This window comes from Nycticebus coucang, chromosome 10 (assembly GCF_027406575.1).
Source record: "Nycticebus coucang isolate mNycCou1 chromosome 10, mNycCou1.pri, whole genome shotgun sequence".
NCBI classification, from domain to species: Eukaryota; Metazoa; Chordata; class Mammalia; order Primates; family Lorisidae; genus Nycticebus; species Nycticebus coucang.
The window spans coordinates 115,581,142-115,601,206 of NC_069789.1; the positions used below are offsets into that span (position 1 = coordinate 115,581,142).

The following is a 20,065-nucleotide window of genomic DNA, read 5'->3' on the forward strand; positions in this document are numbered from 1 at the left end:
GGCTGAGTCCAGTGACAGCCCCCCAGCAGCCGGCTCTCACAGCCTCCTTCCCCCCGAGCGGAGCTGCGGGGCCGGCCGGGCCGGGGCAGACCCCGGTAACCGGACGCGGCCGCCCGGGCCCGCGGGCGGGGGGGATCGGCGGGAGGACCACAGGCAGGGGCAGTCACCATGGAGTTCCGCCAGGAGGAGTTTCGGAAGCTAGCCGGTCGTGCTCTCGGGAAGCTGCACCGGTGAGCCTGGTGGGGGTCCTGGGAGGGGAAGAGTCTAAGGATCCAAGGAGGGCTCTCATTACTACCTAGGCGCAGATGGACAGATGGACAGGCCACACTCTGGCATGGGGGGTCCGCCCATCTGTCCAGTTTTCTCCCTTAAGCTCCGACGGTGCCTTCTCCCTGGTCCAGTCTTGTCCATTATCTGGATCATTTTTCTGCACCCCGCCCCACCGCAGGCTTTACTCTTTTCTCTGGGACTGGGATGTCCCTCTCTCTCTGGGCCTTTTATCCCTTCCCCCACCCACCTATATTTCTGGGTCTCTCTGCTCCCTTTCTCTGGATCTCTGTACCCTTTTCTCTGAGTCTCTAGTCCCATTTATCTCTGGGTCTCTGTTCCCCCTCTTGTTCTGGATCTCTGCTCTACTCTCTCTTGGGTCTCTCCTCCTCCCTAGATCTCTGTTTCTGTTTGCCTCTCAGATTGTCTGGCCATTGTTCTCACTAGATCTCCTTCAGTCACTAAATCTGGTCCTTTTTCTGGGTCTCTCCTCTTCCCTGGATCTCTTGTCCCCCCTGATTTACGTCTGTGTCCCTCTGGGTTTTTATTTTCTCATCCTGGTCTCTCCATCTCTCTATGTCTTTTGCAGTTTCTGTCTCTCAGAGAGTTTAATCTGCAGCTAAAGCGGATTGGGGCCCATCGATCCTTGTCCTTGAGGGGGTTAAGCTGGGAGGAGGAAGCCAGGGTATCCTGGGTCCCTGGGGGAGAAAGCAGTTACAGGCTTAAATTTTAGACTCTGGGGGTAAGACAGGCTTCTCAAAGGATATGGGCTAGAGCTGAGAGGGACTTCCTCCCAGCCAGGTTGAGGACCCCAGTGTTCTAGGTGTCCTTCAGGGTAGTCTGGATAACTCCCACCAGTTCCTCATCCCCAATCCCAGCTCTGGCTCCAAATCAGAGAAATTACTCAGCTACAGAAAAGCCTAAAAATATCTGGCCATAGTGTGGGGAGGAGGTGGCCTCAGCACCTTGTGCCTGCCCCCATGACCTCAGACCCTGCTCTCTTGGCCCACAGCCCTCACCATATCTTTAATCGATCCTCAGCTCATTTCACTAGGCCATCCAGGTTCTTTTCTAAGTCTGACATTAGTCCTTCTTGCTGCAGATCACCTCCTAGCTCCAAAATTACCCCACCCTCTGGTAACACGAGAGACACGAAGAATAAGGCTGGACAGAAGAGGGGGCAGGAGGATGGCGCAGTAAGGGAGATTGGTGGTGGAGTGGGAGCTAAGATAACCTCACCACTTATTTTTCCAATTTTCCAGCCCCTCCCCACCCTTTTTCTCGCCTCCTTTCACGAGTTTCTCAAAATACATCAGTGTGAAGTCAGGAGAGTGAGGGAGAGACAGTGCTGATGGAGCGGGTTGGGGGGGCGGCAGCAGAAAGGATGTACTCCTCAGGCCCCATCCCTCAGTATTTCATCTGTCTGGGTTTCTTTCAGTCCATCTCTGCCTCATTCTCACCTCTCTGAGCTGCATCTGGGCTCCTAGAGACCCTAGAGCTTAGAGCTCTGGCCAGTAGTAGGGAGTGTGTGAAGAGGACAGTATTCACATCCCAAATATGGGGTTCACTGTGATGGTTGGCGTGGGAGGGAATGCCTTATATTGGACACAACATGTGATCTCATGTAATCCTTTAGACAAAGCTGGGGAAACTGAGGCTCAGTTCTGGAGCTGGGTAGGGGCATGAATCAATAAATGAGCACAAGATCTATCATTTGAACCCAGACCAGTCTCTCTCCCAAGCCTTGAAAAGAGGCTGCAGATTTTCCTGGAGGTGAGTGATGCTAGAGTGGGTGGGAACTCCCTTGGACCAGGAACCCAGGACAAAATGGGACAAGGACATGGGAGAAGGGGAATGCAGGAGAGATGAGGAGACAAAGTGCCTCCTTTCTAAAAGCCAGGTCATTGGGCAGGGTGATGCTTAGGGCCAGGAAGGGGTTGGGCCCTATCACCATCCTTGTGTGTGATACTAGAATGCGCCTGCCTCCTGAGCCTCAATTTCTTTGATTGTACATTAGGAAGATTTGAAAGTCAAAGGGATATGAGGGGACAGAGACCTGGGGGAGTGGACAGCGATTCTGAGAGAAGTGACCCAAAGAGGGAGACTGAGACACCTTCATGATTTTAGTTAACTGTCTCCTAAGTTCTGGTTTTCCTCACCAAATCAGGCCCCAGGCCTGAGTTTGGGGCATCCAGGGAGGTGAGCAGGATTTCCATCCAGACTCTCCTCTTTCTATTCTTGTCCTCTGCAAAGCAAAGGTCCATTTGTCCTACAATGATTACTATCACTTTGAAATTTTCTCTTTAGTATCTCACATTTCTGCTCTTGCTCCCATTTTATAGACGTGGAATACTGAGATCCTCTGTTTAGAAAGCCTCAGTTAGCGATCTGACATCTCATAATATTAACAACGAATATCAAATTTCAGGGGCTGCAATCACATCTTGAGTTTCAGGGTCGAATATCATCTGATATCACCCTGGGTCAAAGTCTCATCTCATTGGCTGACATGTTCTGATTGAAGGAAAGTCTCTGTCATCCTGCATTCCTCATTCTAGTGGCTTCAATTCCTCCTCTCTCTGGCCTTCTGTTCCCACCCCTGCCTTAGGGTCTCATTCCTCCCCCCCAGGGTTCTGTCCACCCCCTTCTTTTCTCCCCTCCCCCATTTCTTAACTGCTTCTCCCCACCTCCTTAAGTTCTAGGATAGGGAGGGGTTGCTGTGTTCTCTCCTCTCTTCCACTTCCCTCCCCCCATACCGTCTGGCTGTTCTTTCCTCCCCCGTCCCAGTCTCCCTTGTCTCCATCTGTTCTAGCCCCTTCCTGGGATCCAGCCTGATCCCCTGGCTGCTTACCCGCCTCAGAGATGAGCTGCACCTCACAAATTATATCCCTGACTTGTGTCTCTCTTGTCTTCCAGTCTCTCCATCTTTCTCTCAAATTCGGGGTCTCTGTTTTCCTCTCTCTGTTTCCTGCTCTGGGTTTCTGTCACTCCCTCCCTATGTCTCTGTCCCCTCTGCCCCCCCTTGGTCTCTGTGCCCCTCTCTCTGGGTTCCTGTCCCCTTCTCTCCCGGTCTCTGTGTCCTCTTCTCTGGGTCTCTTTCTCCCTCTTTCTGTATCTCTTTCTTGACTGTGTCTCTGACCCTCCCTCTCTGGGCCTTTGTGTAATTCTTCCCGTCTTTGCTACCCTCCTTTTGGGTCTTTCCCCATCTGTCTTGGTGGCACCTCTGTCTCCCCGCAGCCTATCTCTGGTTTGAGGTGGCCCTCCAATTACCTTATCCATCATCGTAGACTCAGCTCTGGATCCAAAATGGGCGGGGGTATGAGCCATGCTGGGGAATGAGCCAACCCCCCCTACCAGTGCCATCTGTCCCCTGCCAGGACACCACTTACCACGCCTCCTCCCTATCCTTTAGGCTGATAGCCTGAACTCAAGGTTCCCCAGGGAAGCCCAGGCTGGGCTGCTGGATTCTCAGGGTCTAGGATGTGTCTCTCTCCACCCCCGTGTTCCTAGGAATGGGCTTTTGATGGGGCTGGATGTCAGCCCCACACCTGGGGCTTGGAAGTAGGGAAGGGCATACCAGGAGGGCAGGGGAGGAGGGGAGCTCGGTATATATAGCAGACGTGGCTGAGAAGCATCTGTTCTCTTGACACCTTTCCTGAAGCATCTCCTTAGCACCTTTTACTTCCTCAAATAGACTCATATCTGGGAGAGGGAGCTAGAGAGTCTTCGGATTTTGGGGTAGCGGTTGAAGGCAGAGTCTTAGATCACAAAGGGTAATTTGAGGTCTAAAACTCCTGAACTGAGAGAGAAGATCAGGCTGGGAGAAAGGGGACTGAGACCTTGGCACCTAAGTCTGAAGGAAAAGGTGGCTGGGGGTCTGAATTCTTGATCTGAGGGAGACGGAGACAGGGGTCTGGGTTTCTGGCTCCTGGGGATGAAAGCAGCCAGGGGTCTGGACTCCTTTGGGGGTGGGTGCTGGCTTAGAATTCTGAGTCTTGAAAAGGAGGTTTTGTGTCAGGGGGAGGAGGGACCTGGGGGCCTGGACTTCTGAGTGTTTGGCTCTTGTTGCCCCACAGCCTTCTAGAGAAGAGGCAGGAAGGTGCGGAGACGCTGGAGCTGAGTGCCGACGGGCGCCCAGTGACGACGCAGACTCGGGACCCGCCGGTTGTGGACTGCACCTGCTTTGGCCTTCCTCGCCGCTACATTATCGCCATCATGAGCGGACTGGGCTTCTGCATCAGTTTTGGCATCCGCTGCAACTTGGGCGTGGCCATCGTTTCCATGGTCAACAACAGCACTACCCACCGCGGCGGCCACGTGGTGGTGCAGGTAGCTCAGGGCCAGGGCCCTGGAGCAGCCACGCCCTGTTAGCCCTGCCCATACCCTCATGACGTCACTCGCCTATGAGACGCACAGGCCTCGCCCCTTCCAAAGCATGATTTTGGGTAGTCTTACCCATTGGCGTTGCCCCTTAGCAGGGAGCAAGAGTCGGGGCTGACCCTTTCTAAGTCCCGCCCTATCTCGATTGCAAAACATAGACTCCAGTAATAGATAGGTCCTTTAAGTGTTGTCCTTTCTCCATTTTGGACCCATTAGCGATTTTGTTCACACACCGTGTCACTGCGTCATATTTACTTACTCCCAATAATTACTTACTCCCAGGTTCCTCCCTTAATTTTGATCCTGGTTTGTCTGAAGCCTTGCTCCTACCTACATTCCACCAGGTCTGCTCTAGCCTTTACCTAAATCCCTGCTCCATCTCAGATTCCCCTCTATTATTATTATTTTCTTTAGACAGAGTCTCACTATGTTGCCCTGGGTAGAGTGCTGTGACGTCACAGCTCACAGCAACCTCAAACTCCTGGGCTTAAGCGATTCTCTTGCCTCAGCCTCCTGAGTAGCTGGGACTACTGGCGCCTGCCACAACGCCCGGCTATTTTTTTGATTGCAGTTTGGTTGTTTAGCAGGCCTGGGCTGGGCTCGAACCCACCAGCCTCGGTGTATGTGGCCAGCGCCCTACTCACAGAGCTATGGTTGCCCATGCTAGAGTGCAGTGACATCATCGTAGCTCACTATAATATGAAACTCTTGGGCTCAAGCAATCTGCCTTAGTCTCCCAAGTAGCTGGGGCTACAGGTGGGCGCCACCCCCCCCCAGATAATTTTTTTCTTTTTTTGTAGAAAAGTGGTCTCGCTATTGCCAGGCTAGTCTTCTTCTTCTTCTTTTTTGAGACAGAGTTTCATTTTGTCGCCCCAGGTAGAGTACCCTGGTATCATAACTCACAGCAACCTCTAACTCTTGGGCTCAAGTGATTCTTTTGCATCAGCTTCCCAAGTAGCTGGGACTACAGGCGCTGGCCACAACGCCCAGCTATTTTTAGAGATGGGGTCTCGGCTCTAGCTCAGGCTGGTCTCGAATCTGTGAGCTCAGGCGATCCGCCCACCTCGGCCTCCCAAACTCAGGCTAGTCTTTTATTTATTTTTTTATTTTTTGAGACAGAGCCTCAAGCCGTCACCTGGGTGGAGTACCATGGCATCACAGCTCACAGCAACCTCCCAACTCCTGGGCTCAAGCGATTCTCCTGCCTCCGCTTCCCAAGTAGCTGGGACCACAGGCGCCCACCACAATACCCGGCTATTTTTTGGTTGCAGCCCTCATTGTTGTTTGGCGGGCCGGGGCTGGATTCGAACCGGCTAGCTCAGGTGTATGTGGCTGGCGCCTTAGCTGCTTGAGCCACAGGCGCCAAACCTCAAGCTAGTTTTAAACTCCTAGCCTCAAGCTATCCTCCCACCTCGACCTCCCAGAGTACATGCGCGAGCCACTGCGCCCAGCCCTCTATTTTAATTTTAGTGCACGCAGTACCCCTGCATCGGGGGGGGGAAAAATTCCGATTTGGGCTGTGCCCTACCTGAAGCCCCTCCCTTTCTATCTGGCCCAGCTCTTTGGCTGCTGCTTTTCCTTGCCTAGTTCCCAGTCAGGTTACTCCGCAAACAGTTCAGAAAGAGAGCCATCTTCATACACAGGCTTCTAGACACGAACTGAGGCAAGGAAGCAGGCAAAGTGAGGCTTAGGCTGCAACGAGCCGCGTTGTTAAGATGGGGCCCTGGCAAAGTGGAAGGGCAGAGTCGTCGACTCTGATTCACAGAGAAATGGCGTGAGCTTTGATTAGCAGGTGTTCGGCGGAGGGAGGGCTTCATTGCTGCTGATTGGCTGAGGGGCTAAGTCTATGGGTGCTGATTGGCGGAGGGGCAGAGTCTGGGCCAGGGCGGCTGGTTTGATGTGCCTTTTGGCCCGCAGAAAGCCCAGTTCGGCTGGGATCCAGAGACTGTCGGCCTCATACACGGCTCCTTTTTCTGGGGCTACATTGTCACTCAGATTCCTGGAGGATTTATCTGTCAAAAATTCGCAGCCAACAGGTACAGAGGTGGGGTCTCAAGGTGGGCGGAAACTACGGTTGTATGGGAGGAGTTAGAGGGTGTGGTCTTGAATTTGGGGGCGAACTCTGGGGAAATGGGAGGAGTCTGAATTGGAGCCGGGTCTTAGAGAAAGGTGGGGCTTGTGACTGTTAGATGGTGGGGCCGAAACACAGGCCCTACATAGCTTCCTGTGGGCGGGAAGAAAAGAATTGTAGGCATAGCGGGATAGCTGGTGGTTCCCATCTTCCCATTAGGGTTTTCGGCTTTGCTATTGTGGCTACCTCCACTCTTAACATGCTTATCCCCTCGGCTGCCCGCGTACACTATGGCTGTGTCATCTTCGTGAGAATTCTGCAGGGGTTGGTAGAGGTAAAGCCCCGCCCCACGTGAACCCAACCCTGCTCTGACCAAGCCTCATCTTGTTGACCTTGGTTTTCTCCTCCCTAGGGGGTCACATACCCCGCCTGCCACGGGATCTGGAGCAAATGGGCCCCACCCTTAGAACGTAGCCGCCTGGCGACAACAGCCTTTTGTGGTGAGAGGAAGGGGCTAGGGATCCAAACCCCTGCGTCTGAGAGCCCGGAAAAAGGGGCTGGGGCTCCACACTCCTGGATCTGAGGAACAATGGGCCTGTTTTCTATTTCGCATTCTCCCCCTTAGGTTCCTATGCAGGGGCGGTGGTTGCGATGCCCCTCGCCGGGGTCCTGGTGCAGTATTCGGGATGGAGCTCTGTTTTCTATGTCTATGGTGAGGGACCCAATACTTGGTTCCGGGTGGCGCTGGGGTGAAGTAGGTCCAGTTGTCATCCTGCTCCCTTCCCCCTCCTGAATTCCTTCAGGCAGTTTCGGGATATTCTGGTACCTGTTCTGGCTGCTCGTCTCTTATGAATCCCCTGCGCTGCACCCCAGCATCTCGGAGGAGGAGCGCAAGTACATCGAGGAAGCCATCGGCGAGAGCGCCAAACTCATGAACCCCCTTACGGTCCGGGCCCAAGTCTGCGGGAGTGGGGCCGGGAGGGATATCCAGGCTGAAACCTGCGCAACGTGTAGATGGTGGCTGGTCGGCGGGTTCCAGAGGAGACAGGCCTGAAATGCAGAGAGAGAGACTAGAACCTAGGAGTCAGGTTACAACTCTCTATGGACGGTATTTGCAGGTGTGGAGGGTGGAGCTAGGTCGCGAGGTGAGAGGGATTAGAACGACTGATGGGGCGTGGTTAAAACTAGGGAAGGCAGGATTAGAATGTGGAGGTTTTGCTTAGACCTTGGGGTAGATGAGGCTAGATTTGGGCACTATAATTGAAAAGAAAGAGACTCCTAGGCCCACACTTATGGTCCCTAAGGGTGATCATAGGGCCCTGACACTCGCGAACCTGAGGAGCTACTGTAACGTAAGGACTCCTTCATCCCGAAAATGTCACCATGAGGCTGAGATCCCTAGATCCCCACGGGAACAAGGTCTGGTGGCCCTTGAGTCCCAAGAGTTGGAATCCCTTGTTCTCTGCGTGACTATAGTGGGCTCCCTAAAGGGACATGGAGAAACCCCCAGTTTTTGCCTGCATCTTAGCAGCCCCTTCCCTCGCCCTTCACAGAAGTTTAGCACACCTTGGCGGCGCTTCTTCACGTCCATGCCAGTCTACGCCATCATCGTGGCCAACTTCTGCCGTAGTTGGACGTTCTACTTGCTGCTTATCTCCCAACCTGCCTACTTCGAAGAAGTGTTTGGTTTCGAGATCAGCAAGGTAGGGCCCAAGAGGAGAGGGCAGGAAGCACGGATGAGGGAGTGGAGGGAGGAAGGCCTGGATCCAGAGACTGGAAGGAGCTGGTGGTGCACCGAGCAGAGGCGTGGAGCCAGTGGCCCTGACCCCCCCATCCTCTGTGCTCCTGCTTCTGCAGGTGGGCCTAGTGTCAGCACTGCCCCACCTGGTGATGACCATCATCGTGCCCATTGGGGGCCAGATTGCTGACTTCCTGCGGAGCCGCCGCATCATGTCCACCACCAATGTGCGCAAGTTGATGAACTGTGGTGGTAAGTGGGGCAGGACCTGGTGGGCAGAGCTGGTGTGGGACGTGGTCATAGATGATGTTAAGGGGCGAGACCAACAGGAAGATGCTGGGAGAGAGAGCCTGGATGGAAGAGATTCTCGCGCTGAAGTCTAAAGGGCCATGTCGTGTAATGGGTATGACTATCCAGGTGGAGCAGAGGCGAGACCAAGTTGGAGGGCTGGGCCTGCAAGAGGCTGGGTGTGGTAGGATGTGAACTAGGTGAAGAAGAGGGCCTATGAGTTGGGTGACCCGGATGGAGCCTTGCCTAAAGAGTGGGGACAGTGAGGGAAGGTGAAGATGTGTGGAAGCGTGCCATGTACTCGGGATGTGGCCTTGTCAGGGAGTGAGGCCCATTAGGCTCAGTGCAGCCAGTGGGCATGGTCAGGGTCTGGGCCTGGGAGACATTGTTTAGATGGGATGGGGCCCTGGCTTGGAGGTGGCCAGATTGGGGCGAGGAAAGGTGGACTGGGGAGTGAACTAGACTGGAAAGGCGGTATGGGGCAGTTTGTGCCCAGTCCACGTCAACACTTAGGAAACACCACCTTCTTACAGGCTTCGGGATGGAAGCCACTCTACTGCTGGTGGTCGGCTATTCTCATTCCAAAGGTGTGGCCATTTCCTTCCTGGTCCTAGCTGTAGGCTTCAGTGGCTTTGCAATTTCTGGTGAGAATCATGGATCTTCAGCTTGGGGGACTCTTGTCAGCTTTGTAGGGAACTTCCTGGCTCAGAAATGGGGCCTCCCAGCTGCAAAAAGGGGGCGGTCGGGAACATTCCAGTGGGAATCACTGGTGTGAGATGCAGGTGTGACACTTCTGACTTGTCTTTCTAACAGGGTTCAATGTGAACCACCTGGATATTGCCCCTCGCTATGCCAGCATCCTCATGGGCATCTCCAATGGTGTGGGGACATTGTCGGGCATGGTGTGTCCCATCATCGTGGGTGCCATGACTAAGCACAAGGTGGGTGTACCAGCTCTGACTCACTTGTCCTGCAAATGTATGTATGGTACCTTCCTGACCATGTTGTGTCACCTCACTGGGACACTACCCTTGCCCTTTCTGGTCTCTTTCAGCCCCTCTTGTATCTCTACCTCCCTTCCTCTGGGCCTTCTTCCCCCTACATGTTCTCTCCAGCCAGCTGTTTTCTCTGTCCTCCCTTTGACCTCATCCCCGTTTTCCTCCACAGACTCGGGAGGAGTGGCAGTATGTGTTCTTAATCGCCTCCCTGGTGCACTATGGTGGTGTCATCTTCTATGGGGTCTTTGCTTCTGGAGAGAAGCAGCCGTGGGCAGAGCCTGAGGAGATGAGTGAAGAGAAGTGTGGCTTTGTTGGCCATGACCAGCTGGCTGGCAGTGATGACAGTGAAATGGAGGATGACGTTGAACCACCAGGGGCACCCCCTGCACCCCCTCCCTCCTATGGGGCCACACACAGCACAGTTCAACCCCCAAGACCCCCACCCCCTGTCCGAGACTACTGACCATGTGCCTCCCACTGAATGGCAGTTTCCAGGACCTCTACTTCACACATCTTGGGCCTGAGTGACAGTGTCAGGGGACCCCTCTGCTCTCTGACCTGTCTAGGGCCTAAGAAGCACTCTCCCTTGTTCCCAGTGCTGTTAAATCCTCTTTCCTTCCCAACTGCCTCTCAGGGGTAGTGGAGCTGCAGATTGGCAGTTTCAAGGATACCCAAATTCCCCTAAAGTTTCCCTTCTCTACCTATTTTGCCTCAGCGGTTTCAAATATCTCCCTTCAGGGCTTTATTTTAATGGACAGTGGAAACTCTTACTCTCTCTTGTGGTTTTGAGGCATCTCTCTTTCCTTCCCTTTAACCCCAGGGCTCTCAGGCTAATCCCAGCTCCCCCCTCCTTTCAGAAAAATTCAAGGTCCTCTCTTAGAAGTTTTAAATCTCAACGCTATTCTGCATTTCCCAGGTTGGTTTAACAAATCACCCATCCCCATCATTTTAGGGGTCGATTCTCACCAGCGTTTCTGAGGAAAAATGGCGGTTTCAAGTTCCCCCCATCTCTCCTTCCACTTCATGCTGCCCCCTACCAGCAGATTCTGGAAGCACCAAATTGTCTAGAACCTTCTCTCCAGTTTAGCATAACGTCTATGGAAAAACCCTAAATGGCAGTTTTAACAATATGCCTCTCTTAACTCCTGTGCACTTTTTCTTACATGGTCTTCAGGTCTAAATCGTGGCTGCTCAAGTCCAGTAACTCAATAGTTTGAAGCCATCACCATTGAACTTCCCCATGGTGGTTTCAAGATGCCCCTCTTTTGCCAGTTCCTTGCACTTTATTCTCCTGGGTAGTTTCAGACTACCCTCAGTTTCTCAGTGGCCATTTGTTGTGTCCCTCAGGGGCTAAATGACTCAAGATTTGGGGTCTTTCCCCTCTCAAGCACCCCTCTTTCAGCCTAGAATTTGGGAAACATACATAAGAGAAGTCACAGAATCCCAGGAAAGAGAATGGGGTGGGGAGAGGGGTGTTTTTCCCGGGGCAGGGTTATGTCTTTGTGTCTCTGTGACTGTAAATCCTGCCCTGCCCCCCTCCCAATAAAATGCTTTGGTGTACAGACTCAGCTGTCATTGGCTGTGGGAGGGTCACAGGAGCCCTGGCCCCTAGCCCCCTGTACCTCACACTGGGGAGTCCCAGCTCCAAGCTTCTTCCTCTTTTGGAGCCAAAAGAATCATTCCCTAACCCCCTTCTCCTTCATTTCCAGCGGTTTGAGACTCCGGCCCCTTTCTGCTCAAGGACTCAGGCCAGAGAGATGTATAGTCTTGGGAACACGTGATTTATTCCACCTCAGACCGTGTTCTCCGACCACAGCAGAAAGCATCTCTGTGTTGGACTCTCTATCCCAGAGGAACACTATGTAGCAAAGCATGCCAGAGGACAGGACCCAGGGGTCTCGGGGTCCTCCCTCTTTGGGGGGGATTTGCAGGTCTGGCAGGACTCAGCTATGGCTCACACGAAATTGTTGGGGAGCGTGGCAGGAGACAATGCCTCCAGGCGCTGGGGGCGACTTCCGCGGGGCGGAGGGGGCAGCTTGGGTGGCAGCGGGGGTGTGGGCAGTGGTTGCTTGGTGGTGATGTGCGAAGGGATCCAGGCGTCCGGAGCATAAAAGTAGAGGTCGTAGGGGTCCTTTGGAGTATCTAAATGCATAACTGTGGGAGCAAAGAGGTGAGATCATCTGCAAGCTGATAGAAGGCCTGCCTAACTACACATTTAAACCGGGTTTTCAAAGCAAGTGTGAGGGCCACTGAATAAATGGGGAGGAGTGGCATCTACGCAGAAGGGGCAGGATCTACAGTGAAGGGGCCGGGCATACAGGCTCTCTTCACCGGAATGGGGGGGTGGGGGTGGGGGGGTTGTAGAGACAGGTGGCTCTGGGCTTGATGCCTTCCCAAATGGGTTAGGGAAAGAACTAGATCTGTATGTATGTGTGTATGTGTCTGTGAGAAATTCCAATTAGGCAATTAGGGGGCATGACATGGCCATAAAGGGGTCAAGACGTTCATTGACCTTGGACAGGCAATCTGCACCTTTTGAAAAGGCAGGGCTCTCTATAATGCCGGGTGAGACCAAGTTAGGGGAAAGTGCTGGCGCTCAAGGGGCAGGGCACTCACCGGGCTCATCTCCGTCGTTCGGGAGTCGGTGGTGTGCGAAAGGTCGGTGTTGAGCTGCCCGACGGTAGAGACACCACAGCAGCAGGAAGATGCCAAGCAGCAGCCCAATCCCCGCGAAGAACAGGCAAAGGGCCCCGCCCGCTGCGCCGCGTGGGCGCCCCACCAGAGTCACGCCTGCAGGAGGAGACTAGCGATCTGAGCTCCCAGCCTTCCCCTCCCCCAGACCCATGAACCCAGCCCCAGCCCCAGCCCCACCACCTCCCTTAGGTCCTGGAGTCCAGCTCCCCGCCCCTCACCGGTCTCCTTCACTCGTTCCACCACGATGATAGTGTTGACTCTCTCACTTCCACTGCGCTGCTGGGGTGCCCGCAGAGTGGCAGGGGCCAGCTGATTTGGGGGCCCTAGAAGAGCAAGGGGGCCTGCAATCCGGGCTGAGGGAGGAGGGGAATCGGGCCCCTTAGGGCCAGCGTTCTGGGGGGCGTTGAGCTCAATGGCCTCTGGGGAATCTGAGGTGGGCAATTTAGGGGAGTCAGGGTGGGTGACTGCAAGGGTTTCTGGCTTGGGTCTTAGGGGCAGCTCAATTAAGGCAGTACCTTCATCCTGTAAGGGTGCAGGTGTTTCTGGATAAAGACTAGTGGCGATTTCAGGGTCAGAGGTAATGGGGATATCTGTTGCATCTTGGAAGTAGGTTGTGGAGAATTCGGTCTGAGAAATTTCAGTGGGGCTGAGGTCGTGGGTCACACGGGATTCCGGGTGGGGGGTTTCAGTAGTGTCAGGATACAGGGTCTGGGGAAATTCAGAGTCAGGGCTCTGAGTGGTGTCAGGATTATGTGTTTCTGGAGATTTAGGGTAAAAGGTCTTGGTGGGGTCAGGATTTGGGGTCTCAGGGATTCCTGCATGTGAGATTTCAGTGGCATTAAGTCTTGGAATCTCTGGGGGTTCTTGGTGTGTGGTTTGCATAGGGTAAGTGTTTCGAGCCTCAGGAAATTCTGGGTATGAAGTTTTGGAGGGGTCAGTTTTGGGGGTCTCAGAGGATGCTGGGTGTAGAAGTTTAGTCCCATCACGTTTGGGGGTCTTAGTAGGCTCTCTGTGTGTTATTTGAGAGGAGTTAATTTTGAGGGTGTCCAGTGATTCTGATATTGAGGTTGGGAGTGGGTCAGCCTTGGGGGTCTTAGGAGACACTGAGAGTGAAATTTCTAGGACGTCAGGGATGGGGGTCTGAGTGAAGTTAAGGGGGATGGAGGCCTCCGGGAAAACTATGTGAGGTGTCTGAGGCGGCTCAGGATAAAGAGTCCCAGGGAATTTTGGGTTAGGCTGATCTCTAGTGGAATTTTCAGAACCAGGAGAGGAGGTCTTAGAAGGATGTTTCATCTCTGGAAAGTCGGAGCCTAAAGGCGAAGAGGCCGACGGGGCAGCCTTGGAACCCAGCCCAGCGAGGAGGAAGATGAGAAGGATCAGGCTGAACGATTTCATAGCTCTGGGATATGACTATAGCTGCGGGAAGAGCGAGAAGGAAGGGGTTAAGGCTGAAGGATCTCCGAAGACACCGCCCACCCTGAGGCCTCGCCCACTTCACCTGAGGCCACGCCCACTAGCCGGCGGGTGGACTACCTTGGGGCCCATTTTGGCGCCAGGGAAGGAAGGAAAACCTAATTGCAACTCCCGGGAGCCTGTGGGACTATAGCTGCGGTAGCTAAGGCAGATTGATATGGGGCTTCTTGGGAGTCATAGTTAATTTTTTATCTCTTACACCCAGGGGTCCTAGGAAAATTAGGAAAGAATGACACCTTTACAGGCTCCCAGACCCTTTCCACTTTGACTTTGGAGGGTGTCAGACCTCCGAGGAGACATAAGAGGAGACATAAGATCGCTTTCCTTTCCGAAGGCCCTTGGGACACCTTGACTCAACAGTTGTTTACACTAGAGGAGATTGAGAAGGAATGGCTCGGGCTGGACTCTAGGATCTGAGAGAGGAGGGAGACTCTTGGGCTCTGGGCGACAAAGTTGCTGGGGGCCTCGCATGATGAGGGTGCTGAAGCAGAGTCTAAATTCATGGTTCTTTGGAGGGGAGAAGCTTGGAAGTTCAGATGCCTAGAATTTTGAGGGAGCAAGTCTTGTCTGGATTATAAGAGAGAAAGGAAATAGGGCCCTTGAGCTCTTGGGTTCTGAGTTAGAAGGAAATTGGGAGGCCTGAATCCTGAGTCCTCCAGAAATAGGGGTCTGGACTCCTCAGCATAAGGTGGGATGAAGGAGAGTGCTATGGGGCCAGACTCTCAGACCTCTCTGTTTATCTAGGATGGAGCAAAGATAAAAGCATCTGGTGGGACATAGTGGCTCATGGCTGTAATCCTAGCACTCTGGGAGGCAGAGTGGGTGGATTGCTTGAGCTCAGGAGTTCAAGACTAGCCTGAGCAAGAGCAAGACCCCTGTCTATAAAAATAACTGGGCATTGTGGTGGGTGCCTGTAGGCCCAGCTACTTGGGAGACTGAGGCAAGAAAATCTCTTGAACCCATGAATTTTGAGGTTGCTGTGAGCTATGATGCTACAACACTCTACTGAGGACAAGAAAGTGGGACTCTGTCTTAAAAAACAAAACAAAACAAAACATTCCAGCATCTTAGAAACTAGTCTGGGCAGACAAACTTGGGTCTGTGGTTAGTTGATCATCTAGGTGGCACACACCTGGATGGGACAGGCTCACTTGGGCTCCTGGGGTCTCTTACCTGCTCAATGGTGTCCAAGATAACAGCAGGTGAGCAGAGCTGGATACAGAGACCTTCGAATGCTGCAGAGTGGTTCTGGGCAGGGCAGTGGGAGGTAGGATCTCAGGGGCACCCAGGTGATGCACCTGATCCTAAGGGATCCTGGGAGCCTAGCAACAGGCTTAGGCTCTTAAAGGAACAGAAGTAAAGGACATTGTCTCTGGGATGAGGAAGGCAGTTAGGGACTGGATGATCTGATGGTGTGATGTGGCCCAATCAAACTGTCTTCCCTTTGAAACCAGGGCTTTTGGCCCTCTGTTCCCTCCTACCCCTAAACCCAAGAGTTTAGTTCCCTAATATACTTTGCTATTTCAAAACCCTGAAGTTGAGTTTCCTAGGTCTCTCCCTTCAGATCCAGGAATCCAGGTCCCCAGTCCTCTCCTTCCCTGGAACCCAGAAGTCTGGGTCCCTGTCCCATCCACGCTTAGACCTACAAGCCCAGCTTCAGTCCCTTTCCTCTGGGAAACTAGGAGCCCAGTTTCCCTTGTCCCAGGTTGCTGCTGCCCTTTAGGACTTCCAACCTTTGTCCAACTCCCGATGAGTATGGAGGGCCCCCTTCTAACAGCCATTGTGGGGGGGATTGAGCTTTCTCTTCACAATACCCCCAAACTCCTCCCAAGGGTAGCTCAGTGTATCTGCTTCTCTCCTCTTTTTAAAAAATTTTTGTTTTTGGCCAGGTGCGGTGGTTCATGCCTGTAATCCTAGCACTCTGGGAGGCCGAGGCGGGTGGATTGCCTGAGCTCACGGGTTCAATACCAGCCTGAGCAAGAGACCTCATTTCTAAAAATATCCAGGTGTTGTGGTGGGCACCTGTAGTCCCAGTTACTCAGAAGGCTGAGGCAAGAGAATCACTTTCAAACCCAGAAGTTTGAGGTTGCTGCAAGCTATGATGCCACAGCACTTTAACGAGGGCAACAAAGTGAGACTCTGTCTCAAAAATTGTTTTTAGGGCAGTGGCTCAAAGGAGTTGGGCTCCAGTCCCACATACCAGAGGTGGTGGGTTCAAACCTGGCCCTGGCCAAAAACTGTAAAAAAAAAAAAAAAATTGTTTTTAATTTAATTAATTAATTAATTTTTTTTTTTGAGAGAGAGACTCTTACTTTGTTTACCTGGGTAGAGTACCATGGCATCATACCTCACTGAAGCCTCAAACTCTTGGGTTCAAGCATCCTTTTGTCTCAGCCTCCCAAGTACCTGTAGCTGGGATTACAGGTGCTCACTACAATGCCTGGCTATGTTTTAGAGATGAGGGTCTCGCTTTTGCTCAGGCTGGTTTCAAAGTCAAGAGCTCAAGCAATCCACCCCTCTAGGCCTCCCAGAGTGCTAGGATTACAGGTGTGGGTCACTTTTTCGCCTGGCCCTGGCACTTTTCCCCTTCTCTCCTTTTTGAGACAGGGTCTTAGTCTCTCACTCTAGTTACTGTGCAGTGGCCTCAGTCTAGTTCACAGCAACCTCAAACTCCTGGATCTTTTTTTTTTTTTTTTTGAAACCGAGTCTCATGTCGCCTTCGGTAGACTGCTGTGGCATCTTGGGCTTAAGCAATTCTCTTGCCTCAGCCTCCCAAGTAACTGGGACTACAGGCACTCGGCATAACGCCTGGCTATTTTTTGTTGTAGTTGTTATTGTTGTTTAGCAGGCCTGGGCTGGGTTGGAACCCACCACCTCGGTGCATGTGGCCGACACCCTTAACCACTGAGCTATGGGTGCCGAGCCCAGACTCCTAGATTCAAGAGATCTTCCTGCCTCAGGCTCCTGAGTAGCTGGGACTACAGGTGCCTGCCACAATGCACAACTAAATTTTTTCTATTTTTAGTAGCGACAGGGGTCTCACTCTTGCTTAGGCTGGTCTTGAACTCCTGACCTCAAGGGGTCCTCCAGTCTTGGCCTCCCAGAGTGCTGGGATTATAGGCGTGAGCCATCACACCAGCCTTTCTCTTCACTCCCTTTCTGAGATTTTGATTTTGCCTGTCTTCATGCCTTTTCTCTCCTCGCCATCTCTCTCTCTTTGATGCTCTCCCTCCTCGGTTTATCTCCGGGCTTGTCTGTCTAGGCCACTAGTCTTTCCATCTCCTGTCTTTCTGAGAGTGTTTTCCCCTCATCCTGCCATCTAGACCTGGCTCTGTTAGTCTCTTTCCCTCTCTTTTCTTGCTTCTTTTCTTCCCCTGTTGCTCCCTTTCTTGCTCTCTCTCCTCCTTGGTCACTGTCTCTGTCCTTCCCTCTGCTGTTATTTCTTCTCTTTGTATTTCTGTTTCTCCTCCCAGCCCCTCCTGTCTGTTGCTTTCCTGTCTCTCTTCCTGTCTCTCCATGTCTCTGTCTTCTGCTCTAATGGTCCCCTGGTCCGACTATTTTTATCCCTCTGACACAGACACACCCCCTGTGTCCACCTCTCTGTCTGTCTGTCTCTTCCCCTCCCTCTTCTCAGGTCCCAGTTTCTGGTCCCAATTAGTTGGTGGTGGCCAATGCAGCAGCAGGGCCCCCACCCCCGGCTCCTCATTACCGCCAGCAGCTCTTAATGAGCCTGGGGTGGGGGCTGACCCTGCGCCCCCACCCGGTCCCCCAGCCTGCGTCACTGCCTGCAGCGGGAGCTGTGAAGGCCATATAAGGGGGATGCCAGCATCACTGCCCCAGCCCACTGTATGGTAGGGGACCCTGTGGGAGGCAGTGGGGTGGTGGTGGTTGTGGTGGATGGTGGAGCCTGGGGTTCTGTGCAGGGACTGGGGCCCCAATGATCCCTTTCCTTTTTCTCTTTCCACAGGTGATGGAGACCCGCCAGGTGTCCAGGAGCCCCCGAGTGCGGCTGCTGCTGCTGCTACTGCTTGTGCCCTGGGGCACCCGCACTGCCTCAGGAGTCGCCCTGCCCCCCGCCAGGGTCTTCAGGTAGGTGCGGGCGAAACTGCCAGAGAGCGGCGCGGACTCTGAGAGATGGGAAGAGAACCAAAGAGAAAAAGGAACAGAGACCAAGAAAGGGGGGACAGAAAACCAAAGAGAGGTCTGTGAAGCTAGTGAATGATGCCCCATGATCATATCAATGTACACAGCTATGATTTAATAAAAAAAAAAAAGAAACCCAAAGAGAGGGCGACAGCGACGGGGTGAAGGAAGAAGGGGGGCGTTGTTGGTGATGGTAGTGGACAGAGACTCAACAAGAGAAAGAGATATGCTCAGATAGATTCTGAGAAAGACGTGGAGAGACTTGAAAGGAGTCAGCGCAGAAAGACTCATTCTTTGATCAGGTGTAGATCCTGGTGTGTGCCAGGCCGAGCACGGCTCGCTGGGGACGGACGGGTGCTTCAGATTCGATCTCCATGCTCAGGGAGCTTCGAACCTCACTTGAGAGGCAGAGAAAGAGACCCACGCCCACGCAGAGAAAGAGAGGAGAGAGACTGAGCCACTGCACCGACGGCGCTATAACAAGGCTTCCAGTTAGACAGCGGGGAGGACTGGCAGCGTGGGCGGGGGCCTGGACTAGAGGTAACCTCGATTCTTTGTCACCCACCAGCCTTCCCCACTCCGGCCCGGCCTGGGCGGATCCCGCCACTCCGCTGTCGCGGCGGAGCCTGGCGCTGGCTGACGACGCGGCCTTCAGGGAACGCGCGCGGCTGTTGGCAGCCCTCGAGCGCCGCCACTGGCTGAACTCGTACATGCACAAGCTGCTTGTGCTGGACGCGCCCTGAGCGCCCCGCAGGTCTCCATCTAATAAAGACCTTACTGTGAGCTACGGCCTGCGCCTCCTTCCTGTGCGACCTGTGCATGTGGGATGGGGGCAGGGCAGGAGAGGGACCTATGTCGGCCACTCTGGAGTCTCGCCTCTCAGTCCCCAATTCTTTCAAAGAAAAAAAAAATAAAAATCCAGGGCGACGCCTTTGGCTCAGTGGGTAGGGCGCCGGCCCCATATACCGAGGGTGGCTGGCTCAAACCCAGCCCCGGCCAAATTGTAACAAAAAAAAATAGCCAGGAGTTGTGGCGGGCACCTGTAGTCCCAGCTACTTAGGAGGCTGAGGCAAGAGAATCACTTGAGCCCAGGAGTTGGAGGTTGCTGTGAGCTGTGTGACACCCCAGCACTCTACTGAGGTGACAAAATGAGACTCTGTCTCTACAAACAAACAAACAAACAAAAAATCTTTCCCTCAATTCATGGTCTGTCTCCGTCCCTGTCTCTGTCTGTCTCACTCACTCTTTCCGGGAGTATGGCTTCTTTCCTCTCTCTGGATCTCTGCTGCCGTACTCTACCCACCCCCAGCTCTGTCCTCTCCTCTCACTCTGAGGCCTCTGTCCCTCCCCACTCTCTGTGCCCTTCTCTCTGGTTCTCTGTAACCTGCGAGGTCTCTGCCTCCTTCTCTGAGTCTCCTCTTTAGGTGTCTGTATACCCCTCTCTGGGTCCGTGTACCTATATTACTTGGCTCCCTGATCGTCTGGGGATCTCTGCTTCGGTTCTCTATCTTCTCTTTCTTTTCTGTCTCTGAAACCCTTCCCTTCATAATCATTCTTTTTTCCTTTTTTGTCTGCCTGATTCCTTCATGTTTTCCTTTTCTTTCTTCCTTTGGGTCTCCATCTTTCTCTTTCGCCAGCTCTCATGCCATCTGAATCTCCCTGTTTCTCCTTCTGGTCACTTCCTGGCTTCTCTTTGGGCTCAGTGGAAAAGTTCCTGTGTGAGATGAACCTGGCATCCAAGCCCAGGGTTCCCTAAATCTAACTGTGTGATATTGAGAAAGGCTTCTTCTTCTTCTTCTTTTTCTTTGAGACAGAGTCTCACTATGTCGCCTTTGGTAGAGTGCTGTGGCATCACAACTCACAGCCACCTCAAACTCTTGGATTTAAATGATTCTCTTGTCTCAGCTTCCCGAGAAGTTGGGGCTCAGGCGCCCGCCACAACGCCCAGCTATTTTTTTGTTGTTGCAGTTGTCATTGTTATTTTAGCTGGTCTGGGCCGGATTCGAACCCACT

At 53.2% G+C, this 20,065-nt stretch overlaps 3 protein-coding genes across 4 annotated transcripts; 2 read left to right on the forward strand and 1 right to left on the reverse strand.

The window, feature by feature from the left end:
* Window positions 1–11,305, forward strand: SLC17A7 (solute carrier family 17 member 7). 2 transcript variants are annotated; one of them, XM_053607460.1, is made up of 13 exons: window positions 1–230; window positions 4,344–4,596; window positions 4,930–4,991; window positions 6,565–6,683; window positions 6,938–7,052; window positions 7,131–7,218; window positions 7,344–7,430; window positions 7,522–7,664; window positions 8,272–8,421; window positions 8,576–8,708; window positions 9,278–9,388; window positions 9,558–9,685; window positions 9,912–11,305. In XM_053607460.1, exons 5-13 carry the CDS (start codon window positions 6,978–6,980, stop codon window positions 10,203–10,205), a joined length of 1,209 nt encoding a protein of 402 aa, XP_053463435.1. In that variant the 5' UTR covers window positions 1–230; window positions 4,344–4,596; window positions 4,930–4,991; window positions 6,565–6,683; window positions 6,938–6,977; the 3' UTR covers window positions 10,206–11,305. The 2 variants fall into 2 exon arrangements, with proteins under 2 accessions (XP_053463435.1, XP_053463433.1); XM_053607458.1 differs by lacking the exon at window positions 4,930–4,991 and having other exon boundaries at window positions 12–230.
* A 234-nt stretch (window positions 11,306–11,539) lies between these two features.
* Window positions 11,540–13,831, reverse strand: GFY (golgi associated olfactory signaling regulator). Its single transcript, XM_053607461.1, has 3 exons — window positions 12,655–13,831; window positions 12,359–12,532; window positions 11,540–11,896 (listed from the first exon to the last, which is right to left on the reverse strand). The coding sequence occupies exons 1-3, from the start codon at window positions 13,829–13,831 to the stop codon at window positions 11,697–11,699; spliced, it is 1,551 nt and encodes a 516-aa protein (XP_053463436.1). The 3' UTR covers window positions 11,540–11,696.
* Window positions 13,832–17,879: 4,048 nt separating this feature from the next.
* Window positions 17,880–18,795, forward strand: PTH2 (parathyroid hormone 2). The gene is made up of 2 exons (XM_053607464.1): window positions 17,880–17,998; window positions 18,621–18,795. The coding sequence occupies exons 1-2, from the start codon at window positions 17,880–17,882 to the stop codon at window positions 18,793–18,795; spliced, it is 294 nt and encodes a 97-aa protein (XP_053463439.1).
* The last annotated feature ends 1,270 nt before the right edge of the window (window positions 18,796–20,065 follow it).

Excerpts from the sequence above, each read along its gene's own strand:
- PTH2 (XM_053607464.1), top strand. The coding sequence starts at position 17,880 with ATGGAGACCCGCCAGGTGTCCAGGAGCCCCCGAGTGCGGCTGCTGCTG. Across the intron at positions 17,999-18,620 it reads CCCCCCGCCAGGGTCTTCAG|CCTTCCCCACTCCGGCCCGG; the intron begins GTAGGTGCGGGC and ends GTCACCCACCAG.
- SLC17A7 (XM_053607458.1), top strand. The coding sequence starts at position 169 with ATGGAGTTCCGCCAGGAGGAGTTTCGGAAGCTAGCCGGTCGTGCTCTC. Across the intron at positions 7,219-7,343 it reads GGCGACAACAGCCTTTTGTG|GTTCCTATGCAGGGGCGGTG; the intron begins GTGAGAGGAAGG and ends TCTCCCCCTTAG. Across the intron at positions 8,422-8,575 it reads TTGGTTTCGAGATCAGCAAG|GTGGGCCTAGTGTCAGCACT; the intron begins GTAGGGCCCAAG and ends CTGCTTCTGCAG.
- GFY (XM_053607461.1), bottom strand. The coding sequence starts at position 13,831 with ATGAAATCGTTCAGCCTGATCCTTCTCATCTTCCTCCTCGCTGGGCTG. Across the intron at positions 12,533-12,654 it reads GGAACGAGTGAAGGAGACCG|GCGTGACTCTGGTGGGGCGC; the intron begins GTGAGGGGCGGG and ends CTCCTCCTGCAG. Across the intron at positions 11,897-12,358 it reads GAACGACGGAGATGAGCCCG|TTATGCATTTAGATACTCCA; the intron begins GTGAGTGCCCTG and ends TTGCTCCCACAG.